This window comes from Lemur catta, chromosome 11 (assembly GCF_020740605.2).
Source record: "Lemur catta isolate mLemCat1 chromosome 11, mLemCat1.pri, whole genome shotgun sequence".
Classification (NCBI taxonomy): domain Eukaryota; kingdom Metazoa; phylum Chordata; class Mammalia; order Primates; family Lemuridae; genus Lemur; species Lemur catta.
In genome coordinates, this window is record NC_059138.1 from 77,338,764 (window position 1) to 77,355,814 (window position 17,051).

The 17,051-nt window shown below is 42.5% G+C and overlaps 1 protein-coding gene across 7 annotated transcripts in view; it reads right to left on the minus strand.

The window, feature by feature from the left end:
• PDE1C (phosphodiesterase 1C) overlaps positions 1–17,051 on the minus strand; it is a 483,316-nt gene that overhangs the window by 51,912 nt on the left and 414,353 nt on the right. For all 7 annotated transcript variants that reach the window (XM_045564386.1, XM_045564391.1, XM_045564387.1 and 4 more), the window contains 3 exons: positions 13,600–13,720; positions 12,080–12,255; positions 3,056–3,286 (listed from right to left, as the gene is read on the minus strand). In XM_045564386.1, coding sequence (XP_045420342.1) covers positions 3,056–3,286; positions 12,080–12,255; positions 13,600–13,720 — 528 coding nt within the window. The remainder of the gene's footprint in view (positions 1–3,055; positions 3,287–12,079; positions 12,256–13,599; positions 13,721–17,051) is intronic.

Consider the following 17,051-nt stretch of genomic DNA (forward strand, 5'->3'; position numbering starts at 1 on the left):
TCTAAATTGATTTCTTTTCCCACCTCTCATTTAATACTTAATTTTTAAGGGAAATGGTAGACTGTTGCTTACTTTGGGAAAGAAACACAGTTGCAAAATCAAGCCAACCTAGTTGAAGACTCCAGCTTCCATTTTGTTTCTTTAGGCTCTCCCCCTAATTGACTTCAAAGCAAATTATTGCCACCTCTGCCCTCTTTGAGTCCTTATTTACACCTCTCTGGTAGGATGTATAACCTTCTCTGTGACTGACTTATTTGTATTCATTGGTTTCTCTCACCGACTAGACCAAGGGTTGGCAAACTATGTCCCATGAACCAAGCCTGGACCCACTGCCTAGTTTTGTATTGCCCACAAAGAGTGGCTCTTCCATTTTTAAATGGTTGGAAAAAAGATGAATATTTAATGATATATGATAATTATGTAGAATTCAAATTCCAATTTCCATAAATAAAGGTTCATGGAGACACAGGCTTGCTTATTTGTTTATGTATTATGTGGCTGCTTTTACAATAAAATGGCAATACTGAGTAGCAACAAGGACTCCACGTCCCATACAACCTGAAATATTTACTATCTGGCCATAGCGTGTGACCTCTGGAATAGACACATTATAAGCTTTTTATGGACAGCAGTTAAGTCTCCACATTTCTCCAATCCCCTGTTCCCTCTGACAGCACCAAACCTAGTGGGGAAAAGCTGGTTACAGAATAGAGAATTGAGACTCACATATAACTGAGATTAACTCGAGATCTCCACTCAATGGTTGCTGACCTTCCACAAGTGATTTACCTTTCTGAGTCTCAATTTCCCCCTCTGCAAGATGGGAATGAGTGTCTCTACCTCACAGAGTTGTCCGTATTTTCAAATGATTCAATGCAGGTAAAATCTCAAATATAATACAATGTCTGGTACATGCTAAGCATTCAACAAATTATAATGCTCTTATGATCACTGCTTTTATTAATGGAAAAGACAATTTTAGCCCACTCTGCTAAAATAACGAAAGGAAGGAAGCAACACATCTTGCGTCTCTCACCACCCCTCACCTACCCCCCTCCTTTGAGAGGAGGGATTTATCTAGGAGGTGGGACACAGCCCAGCCACTCACATCCCATCTCCTTTTGAGGTGTGCTTTCTACAAGACATGTGCCTTTTCTGTCACTCCAGAAGCAGCCTGCTGGGGTGTGGGGGGAGTCCTGCACCTGCCTGGCTCTGCCATGTCTGGCTGGGGAACCTCAGTTCAAAGCAGGTATGTGAAGACCACATGCTCTGCAGGCCTAGTCTATGTTTCCTGAGTCAGCTCCAGTTGCTGTGGAGCTGGTATCTTGATCACTGGCTTTCTGACTTGGGTCTCTGTCTCTCAGTTGGCTCAGACCTCAGGAGGGGAAGCAAGGGGTGTCTTGCACTGCCCTGTAAATCTTTAACAGGTGCGCCATAAATTCTTATTAAATTAAACATTTTTTTTCCTGGACTATGATGCACTTGAGTACAAAGTAAACTAGTTAAGAACAACCAGAAAAGGGATGAACACGTTCGGATCATGACCTTCCCTAACTCCTAATGTGGTCATCAAGGTTAATGGGAAGAATTTATGCAAAGTTCTTGGAATGTGATATGAGCTATTATTATTATACATATTAAAATATCATTCTCTGATTATACAAATTACACATGCTCAACTGTAAAAATTATTGGAAAACGTTGTGCTGAGCACTTTTACATACAGAAATCATTTACCGAGGCCCTGCAGCATAATAGCTAGAGCAAGGTTCTGAGATCACCTGGCCCTACCAGGCAAAAGAAACAGCATCTGGTGTGTAGTCACCAATTTGTTGTTATTGTTTTGTTGTTTTTACTACCACGATAATTACTGAAGTCTCCAACAGGCCTGCGCTATGAACAGGTATGACTACATACATTGTATAAGGACAGCATAAGGTTAAGTAACCTGGCCAAGGCCACCGAGCTGTGACTTGGACCTAGGTCTGTTTGACTGCTAAGCTACCTTGTTATTAGGCCACAAACTGGCACTTGCAAACTCCAGTGACTCTGAACTTACTGCCCGTCCCTAAACAAGGGAGCCAATTCCATGCCTGTGCATTTGCTCATCTTGCTCTCTCTGCTGAGAAGTCTCTTTGTCCCACCTGACCAGCAAACGTCAGTATTTAAAACTCAGCTCACACACAGCACTTCCTCTCAAAGCCCTCTCTGACATCTCCCCATCTCACAACCCCCAGTCCCAACAAAGATAACGTCTCTTTCTTTGCACGTGTTCCTTGGGCATTTATCTGCCATGTCACTACTGTTACTTGCTCACATTTCACTAGAATTATTTTTGAGGACGTCCATGTCCCCTAAGAAATCCTGAGCATCTTGTGGCCTTTCCATTTCTAAATCCCCAGTGTCAAGCACAGTGCTTGGAAACTATTTGTTAATCAATATTTGTTATGTTAAATATTAATATAAGAAATCAATAACTACATGCACAGTATGGTGACCAGCTCACCCAGTTTGCTTGGAACTTTTCTGGTATTAAAATAGAAAGCCTTGTGTCCCAGGAAACTCCTCGGTTCCAGGCAAACTGGGCTGCCTGGTCACCCTGATGTATGCACATATAGACACATGGACACCTACTACAGGAATAGGTCTTAGGAAGACCTGGGGCCTCACCCTTCTAGGGAGACAGTACATACGGCAGACTGACTGTCCACCCATCTGGGCAGTGAGCACTCGGACTGTGCTGGGGTTATATTAATGTTATATCAATAGTAATTTCCACCTGGTGGGCAGGCAGGCACTGGCTAGAGTCTCCAGGGCAGCTGGGAAGGGCCAGAAAAGCATAAATCTCCCCAGAGAGAATGGCACAGGTGAGCTGGTGGCTGTTTCTGATGGGATCCTGATGGCACCCACGGCCCAGGGAGGTGGGGTCAGCAGGAATTGGATGAGCAGGGAAGCCTCCCAGGGCTGCTGTCATGGGTGAAGCTGTTTGCCAGTTTCCATTCATCATGTCTTTAACGCCCGGAAAAGAGCCTTTCACCAGCGCAAGTCTACTCACCATTCTGTTGCTTTTCTCCTGACGACTTCTCAGCTTTGGAATTTTTCCCACGAGGGTTGTCACTTTTGTTTGTGCGCGTTCCATTGACTTGATTCTTAGCTTCTCCAGATGTCTTTTTCTCAGCCTTGCCAGATGTGCCTTCCTCAGCCTGGCTTTTGGCTTCCATTTCCTTTTGCTGTTCCTCCGCGGCCAGGCGAGCCTTTTCCTCTGCTTCCTTCTTGGCCTTCTCCTCTGCGTCCACGGCAAGTCAGGAAAGGCGCAGCAAAGAGCAAAAGAGGTCAGGCCATTAGGAGAATTACCTCTTTGAGCACACTAAGGGGACCTAAGGTGTTTATTGAGTATTTGGGTATACTGTTGGTTAATTCAAGTCAGATTGGCATGTGTTAATATATTTAGGAAACCAACAAAATAGGCTCATGATGATGCCATTTCTGAAAATAGTAAGTTAGAGGAGGGGCAGGGAGAAAATAAAAATAAAGATAATAATTAATAAACCAATACTGCAATGGTATTATTAATATTGTAATTATCGATAGCTTCTGTTGCATGTGTCCTCTGTGCCAGGTATTATGCTAAGTGCTTTTCAAGGATTATTTCTTTTCATCCTCTAACCAACCTTCGAGCAGCTACTATTATTTGACAAATGTGAAAATAAGGCTCAGAGACATTACAAAAACTTTCCCACAGCCACAGTAGAAATTGGAATTTCATGTAGGTTTACTTAAGACCTAGAGTTTAAATATAAATAACTGATTACAAAAAAAAAGTCAGAAAAAATAACCACCACTAGAAAAATACACATTCAGAACACTGCGAATTTAAAAGTAGGAAGAGGATAATTAAGCCTTATGAAAAAAACATGGTCCTCAAACTGTCCATAAGATGAGAAGTGGCCTTTAGTTTGGTCAGGTGCCTGGTCTGTGTCCTCCCTTTTGATGAGATATCAGCATTATTTCCAATTTGGCAGATTATAAAAGTGCCTGGCTCTGAGCATAATCAAAAATACAGCCTAATTGCACAGGTCAAGTGCTTATGAAAAGACTGGTTAGTTCATCCAACTCATATTTATTGAGCAGCTAAAATGTCCAGCACTGATGTAGGTACTGGGAATACAGCAGCAAGCAAGACAAATGTATGGAAAAGACCACAATTAAGTAAACAAATGAGTAAGATAGTTTCAGATTGTGAAAAGTGCTTTGCAAAAAACTTAAGCAGAGTAACATGATGGAACACAGGGAAGGGGGGTGGCGTTAGAGAAAAAAGCAGAGAAGGCTTCCTTGAGAAGGTGATATTTGACCAAGTCCTGAACAACGAAGAACTGGCCGTGTAATAATCGGAAGAAACAGCATTTCAGGCAGAGGAACTAGACAATACAAAGACCAAGAGGCAGGAATGAGCTTGGTGTATTTAAAGGACACTGAGTTAGCCAGTGTGGCTAAAGAAAACTTGGCAAGGGATTAGTGCCACATGATGTCTTTGAGTGACCAAGGAAAGGCAGGGTTCAGATCCTGCAGGGCCTTGGAGGCAACAAGGTGGAGCTGGGTTGTAGAGAGTAACCCGCATGGAAGGCACCCAACAGAGACCAGTCCTGCCTAAGTTCTAGAGACTCACCGCATCAAGCTTTCAATTCACTCAAAAGGCCTTCCAGCCTGTGCCGTCAACCTCCACTGGGAAAAGCATTACTGCACTTTTCTCTACATGTGTTAAACATGTCTGTCTTGGTATTGTGTTGCTTTAAGGGAAATATCTGAGACTGGGTAACTTATGGAGAAGAGGTTTATTTGGCTCACAGTTCTGTATAAGAAGCATGGCGCCAGCGACTGCTTCTGGGGAGGGCCTCAGGAAGCTACTACTCATGACAGGCAGCGAAGGGGGAGCAGGAGTGTCATTTAGGGAGAGTGGGGAGCAAGAGAGAGAGGAGGGGGTGCCCACGCTTTTTTAAACAACCAGCTTTTGCATGAACTAATAGAGTGAGAACTCACTCATTATTGTGGGAGAGCACCAAGCCATCATGAGGGATCTGTCCCCATGACCCAAACACCTCCCACTTGGCCCCACTTCCAACACTAGAGATCAAATTTCAACATGAGATTTGGAGGGGACAAATATCCAAACTACATCAATGTCCCACACCTTATTATCATGGGTCCACTTTATTTCCCTTGTCCTGGTCCCGAAAAAAAGCTAGCTGTCATAGATAATGGGTTTACTTGTAATCCAGTGGACACCAGAGTGTTTATGCACCTGATCACATTTCCTTTTGTTTTAGCTGCTAAAGAGCTCAAACGCCAAATTTGGTCCAGGTTCCCATGTTCATGAGGCTTTATGGCATGTATTTTGTAGATGTCTCTGATGTCTGGCTTTATTCTACTTTTCCTGCCCTTGCATTTGCTTACCCGAGGTGTCCTCCTTAACATATTATGAAGTTTTCATCCATCCTTTCATTCACTGATCCATCCATCCATCCATCCATGCAAACCAAATGACCTGGCCTCATTCCAGATAAACCAAATAAGATTCTGGAGGTGGAAGGGCAAGAATATAGAATGTTTTAAACGTTTTCCAGGTGATTCTAACATGCATTCAGGGTTGAGAATGACTTATTTAAATTTTAAATGTTTCTATTCAGTATTTCATGACACTCTACTTCCAAACAGGATATATTTATAATTTACATTGAAAAAGTAAGGAAAGATTTCTTTACAAATAACCTAATTATGTGCATGTTCAGTGTAATATGACTTCTACAGAAAGGGACAACCAAAGAGTGAAAGAATGCCCCTGCATGAAGATGAGACAGCATCTTCAGTGGGGTTCAGGGCCACACTCAGAAGGCCCCCTAGAATGCTCACTCAGGCTTCCTCTCATCCTTCCTTAGTGCCCTGGGGACAGGGTTCAGATGTGATCTCCATCACTAAACTCCCAGTGCGTGGCACAGCACCGGAAGATAGCATACACGCATGAAATACTCGTTGTCTAAATGAAATGTACCCCATGAGTGTGACTTCCTCTATCTGCCATTGTAACCTTATTGTACATATTCCATCGTCAGCAACCTAGGTTGGCATAATCTAAAACATATACAAACTCTCAAGTCTTATTTTGAAAGAGTTAGCCATTTGGCAAATGCTAGTTTCCTAGTTTCCTTGCCTGCTAATGTAGGTGAGTAAAAAGATGACTGTTGTTACTACAGAGAGGGAAACTGAGGAAAGGGGGAGGAGAATTCATTCATTCTCAGAATCTGGTATCAGTTCCAGAAAATAATTTACGACCCCTCACACAATCCCCACTGAATCCATGGCAAACTTTCAATATTCAAAATATCACCAAGTTGGAAATAAGTTTGATAAAAACTGAAGGTGTTAAATTCTGGTTTGCTACCCAACAGCATAAAATATTATCTGAGCAAGAAAAAGTTATTTGACAACTGAGTCAGACCAATTTTCCAGGGGAAATTTAGCAAAAATCCCACAAAAAAACTGGGGGTGAGGTACATTTCAGAAACAAATATTGTTGTGCTCAACTGCAGCTATCAGGCAATTAATGTTTAAATCAATGAATGGTAGCTCTTCTGACATCATGACCAAACCAGATATGATCCTGCCCCACCATATGCCTTTCTCTGCAGCAATCACCTTCCAGTGGGTGGCCCTGCGATGGCGTTCACCTTCTCTGTTTGACACCTATGTCTGCTTCATGTCTCTGAGATAGGTGATATTGGTGTGATCACCTGTACAGTACCCAAAGTGCTACTACTCAAAATGCATAGACAAAAACCAGCAAGCACATAAATAAGAAAAATAAATAAATCAATGAGAGGTGGGTCTTTTCCACTAAAACTAGATTCTCTTATATTTTCAGGATGAAATTATTAGTATCAATGACATTTACCTACAATGAGAAAAATCAGGTGAGAACACAGTTAATGTGTACATGCTAACATGTTCCAGTGATGGCATGTATATAGAGAATTAACCTTCCAGGTCTTAGGTTTAGCATCCTTGCACTCCTAGGCTTCCAGACGAGTAGAAAGCAAACAACATGGTTCACCTTTCTTTCCTTGGCTTCTCATTTCAAACTATCTGTGGGGATAAGATTCATGAAAATGGCCAATAGCAAGCAGCTAAATTACATTTCTTCCAACGGAGAACCAGTTCTATCCCACACCGAATGTCTGCACAGTCCCGGAGAAATACACTCACTTCTTCATTTAATTTGCCTTTCTGGTACGATAGGCTCATAGTTAAAAATAATATGGTCTAGTTATCCCTTCATATAATTTTCTGAAATGCCAACTTAAACTACCTACCAACAGAGAGAAAGAAAGGGAGAGAGAATGAGAAAAATAGAGAGAGAAAGTGACTGAAAAAAAAGCCAACCAAAATACTATATGAATTTTGAATAGTCAAGTCTCAATAACACACAAAAACAATAAAAAGCCATTTCTAGACACTTAAGGCTTTAGAAGGTATTCCCACAGGAACTTTCTGAAAACTTTAGTCAAAAAATGTTCCAGGCCGGGCACAGTGGCTCACACCTATAATCCTAGCACTCTGGGAGGCCGAGGCGGGCGGATCATTTGAGCTCAGGAGTTCCAAATCAGCCTGAGCGAGAGCGAGACCCCGTCTCTATTAAAAATAGATAGAAACTGGCTGGACAACTAAAAGTATATATAGAAAAAATTAGCCAGGCATGATGGCACATGCCTGTAGTCCCAGCTACTTGGAAGGCTGAGGCAGAAGGATTGCCTGAGCCCAGGAGTTTGAGGTTGCTGTGAGCTAGGCTGATGCCACGGCACTCTAGCCCGGGCAACAGAGTTGAGACTCTGTCTCAAAAAAAAAAAAAGAAGAAAAAGAAATGTTCCAGGCAAGGCATGCTGGCTCATGCCTGTAGTCCCAGCTACTCAGGAGGCTGGGTTAGGAGGATTGCTTGAGCCCAGGAATTCGAGGCTGCAGCAAGCTATAATCACATCACTGCACTCCCGTCTGCCAGTATGGGTGACAGAGTGGGACCTTGTCTCTTAAAAAAAAAAAAAAGTGCTCCAGCTGACAGTAAAAATCAATCAACATTAAAAACTCACAAATGAGTACAATACATTTCTCAGCATTTGCAAAGGCATATCACTATATACTATTTTATGTTGACATTTACAGAGGCTTATAACTCAAAAAACATAAAGGCAATTTCTGGTAAAATAAAAATAGGATGTATAAAAAATACCCATCAGCAAAGTTAAAGGCATATGACAAACTGGAGTGGAGTAAAAAATTGCAAGATATTTTAAAAACTGTGAATAATTATCACTTCAATTTATAAAGAATCATTATGAATAATAAGAATGTAAACAATCTAATGGGAAAAATGAAAGGGGAATAGTATAGAGAAATAGACACTCTGCTATACTTCTAACTGGGAGAGAAAATTGGTAAAACAAAAAACGTCTCGAGAGAAATTTGAAAATACATATCAAGGGCTTTAAAATTTTCATCTACTTTGACAGAGGAATTCCACATCTAGGAATTTATCCTGGATAAATGGTCAGAAGTAGGCTCAGAGACTTTTGAACTTGCACGTGCATAACATTATATGGAACAATGAAGAGCTAGAAACCTAAATGCTCAGTTACAGAGGAAGGTTCAACAATGATATTCCATATAATGTAGCCATTAAAATCAGAATATTCAGTATCAGGATAAAATACTCAAGACAGAAATGGAAAAGCAGAATACAAGATAATATTATATTATGATCCCAATTTATGGGGAAAATTTTTACTTATACATCGTAAAGCAAATAAAAAAGAATTACATCAAATTTTAACAATAGTTATATATGGCTAGAGAGGTCATACATAACTTTTATTTTCTTTTGCATATATAGTTTTCGTATTTCTGCATTCGTAATCTAAACGCATGCTATTGTTATACCAGAAAATAAATGTTAAAAATTATTAAATGCTGAATGGAAATTAATCAATCTTGATCAGACTTGCAAATTGTTTTACTCATGCATAGTTGGTTGGGAATAATGATTTTTAGCTCTAAGAGTTACAAACAAATACTTATTTAATCTTTCTTAATAACCATGGATTCTGGCCTACCCTGGCTTTGTAAATCAGGTTGGATAAGAAAACCAAGATCCATTTCTGATCAGTTTAATAACAATACATGTTCAAGTGCCCCATGCCCCGTGGAAGGTAGGCTTTCTTGAAATCAGGGTGCTCTGGAAAAAAAAGAGCAATGAACAAAATAGCCTGGGATAATCCAGTGCAGACCCACAGAAAACAGATATAGACTGGATTTCTTATTAGCAACGGGCAACCAGTCAACAGCATCACTGGGAGGCTGAGAATGTTATAAGATATTAGGTATAGGTTGATATTTTAACCACCAGCTTCCCTAACTTTGCATGCAAACCTCTAATTTTCTTTTTCAATTTGCATAAATAACAGCTACCACTTATTAGGCTCTAGCCATGTGCAGGCTCTGTTCTCAGTGCTTTATACATATAATTTCTATTATTTGCATCAACTCTGTGATATGCATCATCATCTCCAAAATGGAGTCTCAAAGAACCTATCCATTTGCCAAAGAACACCTTGCAAGTCAGGATTCAATTCTCCCTTTCCCCCACTAACTGAAATTTGCTTTTATAACCAAATTATTCTCTCAAAAATATCCATAACCCAGGCTCTGCACCTTTGTCCACCCCCTTTCTCCTTCTTCGCATTTCTAAATGCAACACCTCCTTCAGGTCTTCACCCCAGGCGTCCTTCAAGTTCTGCTACACAATGCCTCCCCAAACACCCAAGCAGTGAAAGGGACAACTCCTTTTATGCTTCCAAAATAGTTTAAGCACACAGTATCTCTATCTGTATACCTAATACATTTAAAAATTATTAGCTGTTTAGTTACCTGTCCTTTCTTGAAGGGCCAGTTTTGCCCTAGAAAAGAAACCATCTAATGTTTCCCCCAGTGATTAGTTTCAGAAGGCAATTTTAGTAACCCAGATAATTGCAAACAAATTATTTTGAAGGACCTCTTTAAATTGCATGTTGTCAGAAATTGGATTTTCAAGTGTAATGAGCATAATTGATTACAAGGGAGTGCTTCTTTTGAGATGATGCAGTAGCTGCCATGGCTGCTTGCAACGCCTGCCAGTGGAGAGGATTTAAATGTTTAAAGCATTTGAATGGACTGGGAGAGGGTACACTTAGAATATGGAACAGGCGTTGGCTCCCTCCATAGCTCAGGGTGCAACATCTTTCCTGAAAGGATAAGGGTCTGATTATGCCCAAAGCACATACATATAAATCCTTTGCCTCACCTGAAATGAGCAGCCATGTGGACAGGATTCTGAGGGCAACACAGTGGCTGGCCTTTGAATAACTCCAACAGTAAGGATGCTTGTCTCCTACACCCGATGTATGGGAACCAAGACCACCAGAACATGCTCTTCCCTAGTGCACCTGCCCTTCTTCTCACCTGGTGTGCTGACACTGGGAGGATGAAGCTGTGGGAGGTTGTGCTTTGGTAGAAAACGCTTTTTGCCTGTTGTGAGGATCTAGGGCTCAGGCTAATAGGTGCTGGTGACAAGTGCAAGGCCTTGACTGAACTCCCATTCTTCCTCTGAATGAAATGCTATAGCAATGTCCCTTCCTCTCCCCTGCCACAAGACTGTGAGCTTTGAGGACGAGGATGTCTGTTATTCATCCCTGTACCCTTGGCACTGGGCACAGGCTGGCACACAGGAGGCACATGATAGATGCTTGCAACCTCAAACTCCTGGGCTCAGTTCGAGACCAGCCTGAGCAAGAGCAAGACCCTGTCCCTACTAAACTGACTATTGTTGAAGGCTCACCTCGGCAAAGCCCACTGGGATCAGTCTCTTCACTGAGCCCCCAGATCTGCCCCTGTTTATATCCCTCCCTGGAATCAGGTGTCACAGCTTTAGACCCCTTATTTCAGGGTTGTGCTACCTGTGCACATAGTGCATCTCTACCTAGACCACAGTATCATCATGTAGTATGTTGGATCATGTAGTATATGTTCAATAAGCACACATGCATGTATGAACAAATGAATCTAAGCTTCCAAGAAACACACAGGTTTCCATCTTTTTCTGTTGACAGTACCAAAAGAGCTACAACTTTTCTGGTCTGAGTTTTGGTGATATTTGCTTCAGGGAATTTCTGTTTACTGACAAGTTACTATCATCTCAGAAGAGCAGTTTTATAATCTGAGCAATGAGTGAAGGAAGGCTGGGTGCTGTGGCTCACACGTATAATCCTAGCACTCTGAGAGGCCAAGGCAGGATGATCACTTGAGGTCAGGAGTTCAAGACCAGCCTCAGCAAGAGCAAGACCCCATGTCTACTTTTTCGTAGACAAAATTAGCCAGACATGGTGACGGGCACCTATAGTTCCAGCTACTTGGGAGGCTGAGGCAGGAGGATTGCTTAAGCCCAGGAGTTTGAGGTTGCTGTGAACTAGGCTAATGAATGTCACAGCACTCTAGCCCAGGTGACAGAATGAGATTCTGTTTCAAAAAAAAAGGAATACTGTGAATATATGAGGAAGATAAAAATGCATGTAAGAAAATTAAATCTCCTTATATCCCAACATAATGGCCAAGGCAAGGTGGCTAATGGCTGGGCTTTACTTAAGTAAAAGAAGAAATAAAGGCCTCACAGCTGTGCCACATGACATGAAATGAGAATGACAAGATGGTCTAGCAGAAACCAAGAAAGTAGCCCCCATCTCCTGCAGAGTCTTCACACTAGAAAAAGGAGTTTAGTCACTAAGCACAAAAGGGCAAGATGTCAGGAGGCTTGGAGGTCAGCCACATTTTATCATGCACTGAGTGTTAAATATAATGAAGATCAAAAGATGGTAGACCCTAATATTTGAATCTGCATCCTGAGTGATTGTATTTAATTTGCAACACCTGTAAAGCAGGGAAGGCAATCCCTTGTTTTATGAGTTGGTGCCAGATTGGTTTGGGCAGGTCTCCTGGAAGATGTTACCTTTGGGCACCTTGGCCCTCCATCTCTCCCGATTGACGTGCACCACCTCCGTCCATGTGGCTTTAAAGCTCTTGTAGTCAACTGGGATGACGGAATTGTTGATTGGGGCACTTCCCTCTGACCCAGAGCTCTTGACACCTGAGCGCTTTGCATCTGCTGAGCTGATGCTGTTCAAGCTGGAGGACAAAAATCATACCAAAGAGGACAGTTAGTGTTGAAAATGTCTGCCAAGGAGCAAGTCCAGGATAGAAGTGGTTAGCACTCATTGAGTTATTGCTGTGAAATTATCCTATTTTCTGTAGATAACAGGTGGGGAATTCTGTATTTTCAGCAGGAAAGTATCAACATTGCAGCCTTTAGAATCTCATTTTTACTCATATATCTTCTGTGTTAATTGGCTGCTTATTTTTTCCAATAACCAGAATCCCCTCACGCAAATTTTTGCTCTTCTAGTCTCTGAAATTGACCAATTTGAACTTGAATTTCTACTTGATTTCACAGTTCACCCACCTGCTTCGACACTGACCACTTTCCCAAGTTACCCAGCAACTTGATCCTCTTTCTCTCCAGCCCTACCCATCCCCTGCACTCAGGGTCCCTCTGATCCCGGGGTCCCCAGGCTCACGACAAGCGATGATCTCTTTACCATTGCTGGGAGAAGACAGAGCAGCACAGACAGCGTGGAGACTGTGGGAGATTGGGTCATGCAAAAGACCTAACTTTATATGAATACTTTATGCTTTAAGCCATGGGTGACTGTGAATATCATCCTTCTGGAAAAATTTAAAGAAGTAACTCCTGCTCCCAGTGGTTAAAGCAGTGACTGACATGAATGCAACTTCACTAAGTGACAATCAAGGCTGAGTAGACAAGCAGGGCATGTTTCAACCAGTGCTCCTGAAGAGCTGCAGGGCCACGGGGACTCGGGTAGGGGGCTTCTGTCCCCCTTACTGGCAAACTCAAGAGGGGCGATCCACCTGGGCATCCCAAGGGGCCCACGGTCCTAATTCTCCTCTTGCCTTTACTCCTGTTCCTGCTCTTTGCTTCTCTTTGTCCTACTCATTCCATTTCTATTCTTACTCCTGTGTGACAAAGCCTAAGGTGTGGCATGGACGAGGAGGGGAGGAAGGTGGGTGGTAATAATGGTAGTGGTATGACCAACTAAGACTAAGTGTTAGCTTGTGCTAGACCCTGTTCTGTGGGGGGCACATGTACCGAATAACTTAGTTAACTTTCCTAGCACCCCATGAGTGTCATAATCCACATTTGCTCTCTGGGGTGTGGGGGAGGCTGCCCCAGGACTTGCTGGTCAGGACTTGGTCACCCCCTTACAGGTCAGCCTGGAGAGTACAGATAGTACAATTCCATCTCCTCTGGAAGAAGGCAAGGGGCAGACAGACTCTTACGAGAAGGAGGTAAGGCAAACATCATTATGAAATACCTACCCCATCTCCCACAAAAGGATTCCATCCTCAGGGACAGGCCAACCTCACCCCCAGCCCTCAAGCTTCTCCACTGACCTTGAACGCCTCTGTCCTGTGGTGCCAGTTTGGGAGGTTTCATCGATTAACGGACTGACGATCTTTTCGGTCATGTCCGTGAGCACAGTGAAGGTAGGTTCCACAATGAAATCAATAAAACCTAAAAAGAAACAGTAATGTTTCAGAGGAATGACGCATTAACTCGGGCATTTCCTTTCTTCTAAAATTCATCTACATAGAAGGCTCCAGATCAGTTTAGGAGAGAGTGAGTTGGTCTTACTCATTTAATATATTCCTTGATTTGAATATTATGAGTCAGTTTCATTTCTCCTACATAACTTCCTATGACTTTTCAGTAGATAGTTCAATAACGTGCTTCAAAAATACATATTCAACACTTGCTATGAAACAGGGACTGTGATAGGAGCTGCATAAAAGACAGATTGAATAATACAACCTGCCTGTCTTCAAGAGATTTCTAGGAGAGATTAAATGAGCACACGAATGACCCCTGGAGTGTATGGAAGGCCAGAGGAGAAGCCCACATGAAGGCCCCTGGGAAGGGAGGGGAGGGAGGATATTTCCCCTCCACTGAGAGGCCTGTGAGCAACTTTGTGGAGACTGTGACGTTTGAGTTGAGCCCCAAGAGTGGATGAGAGACTATGTCTGTGCACTGTGGGTGGGGGGCTGGGGTGAGACAGTGATGGGAGAGGGTGGGAGGTGTCGGAGGAGTGACTAGGGCGGGTGTAGGGATCCTTTTGGAGTTGGGGAAGAAAAGCTTGGGAAAAGGTCACCAACAGCTCAGGGAGGGAGGCACCTAATTGTCAGGCTAGCGGTTGGGACTTAGATGGGCACTAGCAGCCCCTGGAGATGTCTGGGCAGCACTGTCATAAGATTTCTAAAATGTTCTTGGGAACGTTGATCTGGCAAGATGGATGGGAAGGGAGAGAGCATGAGGGGATAAGGATAGGGAAATCATTTTAAAAGCTATTGTAATTGCTCCAACCAAAGGTAAGGGAGGTGGGGGCCAGTGCCACTGTAAGGCAGGAATGCAAAGGAGGCTCAGAGCCGGCACAGCAGGAGGTGGCACTGACTCTTGGTGGGGTCAGCCAGAGAGGCCAGGAGCAAAGCAGGGGAACAGAATGTGGCCCGGGATAGGGGAAGGGGTCAGCTGCAGATGTGCTGAGTTTGAGGCATATGGGACACATCCGGATGGGAGAGGACAAGCAGAGTAGGACACAACAGGGTTGGAAACTGGGAGAAGGGTCAGACCTAGAACTATACCTTTGTGAAATTGCCACACTGGGGAGATAGATGGAGTTGGGCTAGAGTGATTATCTCAACAACTCAAAGACACCCAAGGGTTCTATGATACATCAGGTGAAAAATGTGAGCTAAAGCTAATGGGGAGAGGGTAATTCATTACGCAGCCACATGAAAGCTGGAAGGAGCTAAATACCAACCAAAGGAAATGCTGCCCGCCCCCCTCTGCAGGGGCTGTTTGGAAATGTAAGAGGGCGTATTTGTTTTTCACAGTGACTGAGGTGGGGTTGATACTGGTATTTAATGCTCAGCAGTGAAGGATGCTAAAAGTGCTACAACTTAATTGGCAAAACAAGAATTGTCCCAACTCAATACCAATAGTATCCTGATAAGGAAACACTGGTAGCAAAGTTTGGATTACACTTAATTGCAGTATAATTTTAAGCCAAAACTGAAGCGTCTGATGATACCATTTTCACCTTTTTTTCCTCCCAAGTTCAACTCAACCAGAAATAACTCACCAGCTCCCCTACCCCCACCTTTGTAAATGGACTATGGTCCAACCACTTAATCTAGATTGCTGCCTTTACTTTAGCTTTGCCTCTAGCCAAATCCCCAGCACTTTCAGGGCCACCTCTCTTCTGGACAGTCTCTGTTACTGCCTTAGTTCTGATGTTCATCATCCCTTTCCTGTAATCCTGCAGTGGGTGCCCAACTGATTTCCTTGCCTCTCATCTTACTGAAAACCCTCCAATTAATCCTCCATGCTACTGGCAGAGATATCTTCCCAAACAGGGCTTGGCAAACTTTATCTGTAAAGGACCACATAGTTATTTTAGACTTTGCAGGCCATATCATCTCTATCAAAAATATTTAACTCTGCCACTGTAGTACAAAAGCATCCATAGACAAAATGCAAATGAACAGGCTTAGCTGTGTTGTAATAAAACTTTATTTACAAGAACAGGTGGTGGGCCAGATTAAGCCCACAGGCTAAAACAAGAATTTATATATTTTTAACCTCACTTAAAATTCTTTAGATATGCCCTCATTTCCTACAGGAAAGTATAAACACATGCTATTCTTAACACAATATAAAATCTGGGCCTGATATGTCCCTCATTGCATCCTACTTCCTACCCACTGCTCTTGCCATATGGAACTGTTTAGAATTCGATGACCATACTTAGGTAGTTTTTAAGTTTCCCTCCATTGTATATGCTGCATACACTGCCTGGAATGCCCTTCCGCCCACCCCTAAGTCACCACTGATACACATCACTATTTACCGCTGTAGACAATGCCTACTCACTTCTTATGACTCGACTCAAACACTGCCCCTCAATAAATCTAATATTAATAGTTCACACACTCTGGTTTGCACTGCATTGTACTATGTACAAAATTTTACCTTAGCATTGTAAGATTCTAATAAATTTTTGTTTTTATAACATCTTTCCCACCACCCAATACTGTTTTAATGATTTGAGAGCAGGCACCACGTATAATTTGTCTTTGTTTTTATAACATCTGCTATAGTGCCTAGCAGTGTCCAACAGCCAACAGGGATTCAATATATATTATGAAAAAAAAATAAGCACTCCAAACACAAATGGAAAAATCAATAAATCCTTATTGAATTTCTTTTTCCAATGATTTCAGACTCTTCAAAGGTGGAGATCACTCATGACATTTAATTTATATAGGGCACTCAGACCCTCTCTCACAGCTGACGATTTTGTAATGCATATACTATGGTTATTAGCAGTGTGAAGGTTATCTTTACTCCTCCAAAAAAGTGCTTTAAAAAAAAAAGAAATGAAGGCAGAAAGGGAAGAAGGGAGTAAAGAAGAGAGGAAAGAAACAAGGAAGGAAGGAAGGAAGGAAGGAAGGAAGGAAGGAAGGAAGGAAGGAAGGAAGGAAGGAAGGAAACATTTTAAAAGAGTCATTCCTAGGATCCAGGAAATGGGGCTGTCCTGAAAAGAGGGCCAGAAGCATTCATCAGGAGAAATGCCATGGTGACTTCGGTATTGCACGCAGAATGGAGAGGCTAAGGTAGAATGGGCTTCCTGCAAACTGTACTTGTCAACTCCTCGGAAAGTTGAGGCCCCTTTTTCTCTTAGCAGGGAATGACAGAGGCACCAAAAGTGTCACTGTCTGATTCTCCATGAATGAGCCACATTTCAGGGAGAAAAATAAAGAGAGTGGCCCCAGTGACCTCCTTAGGC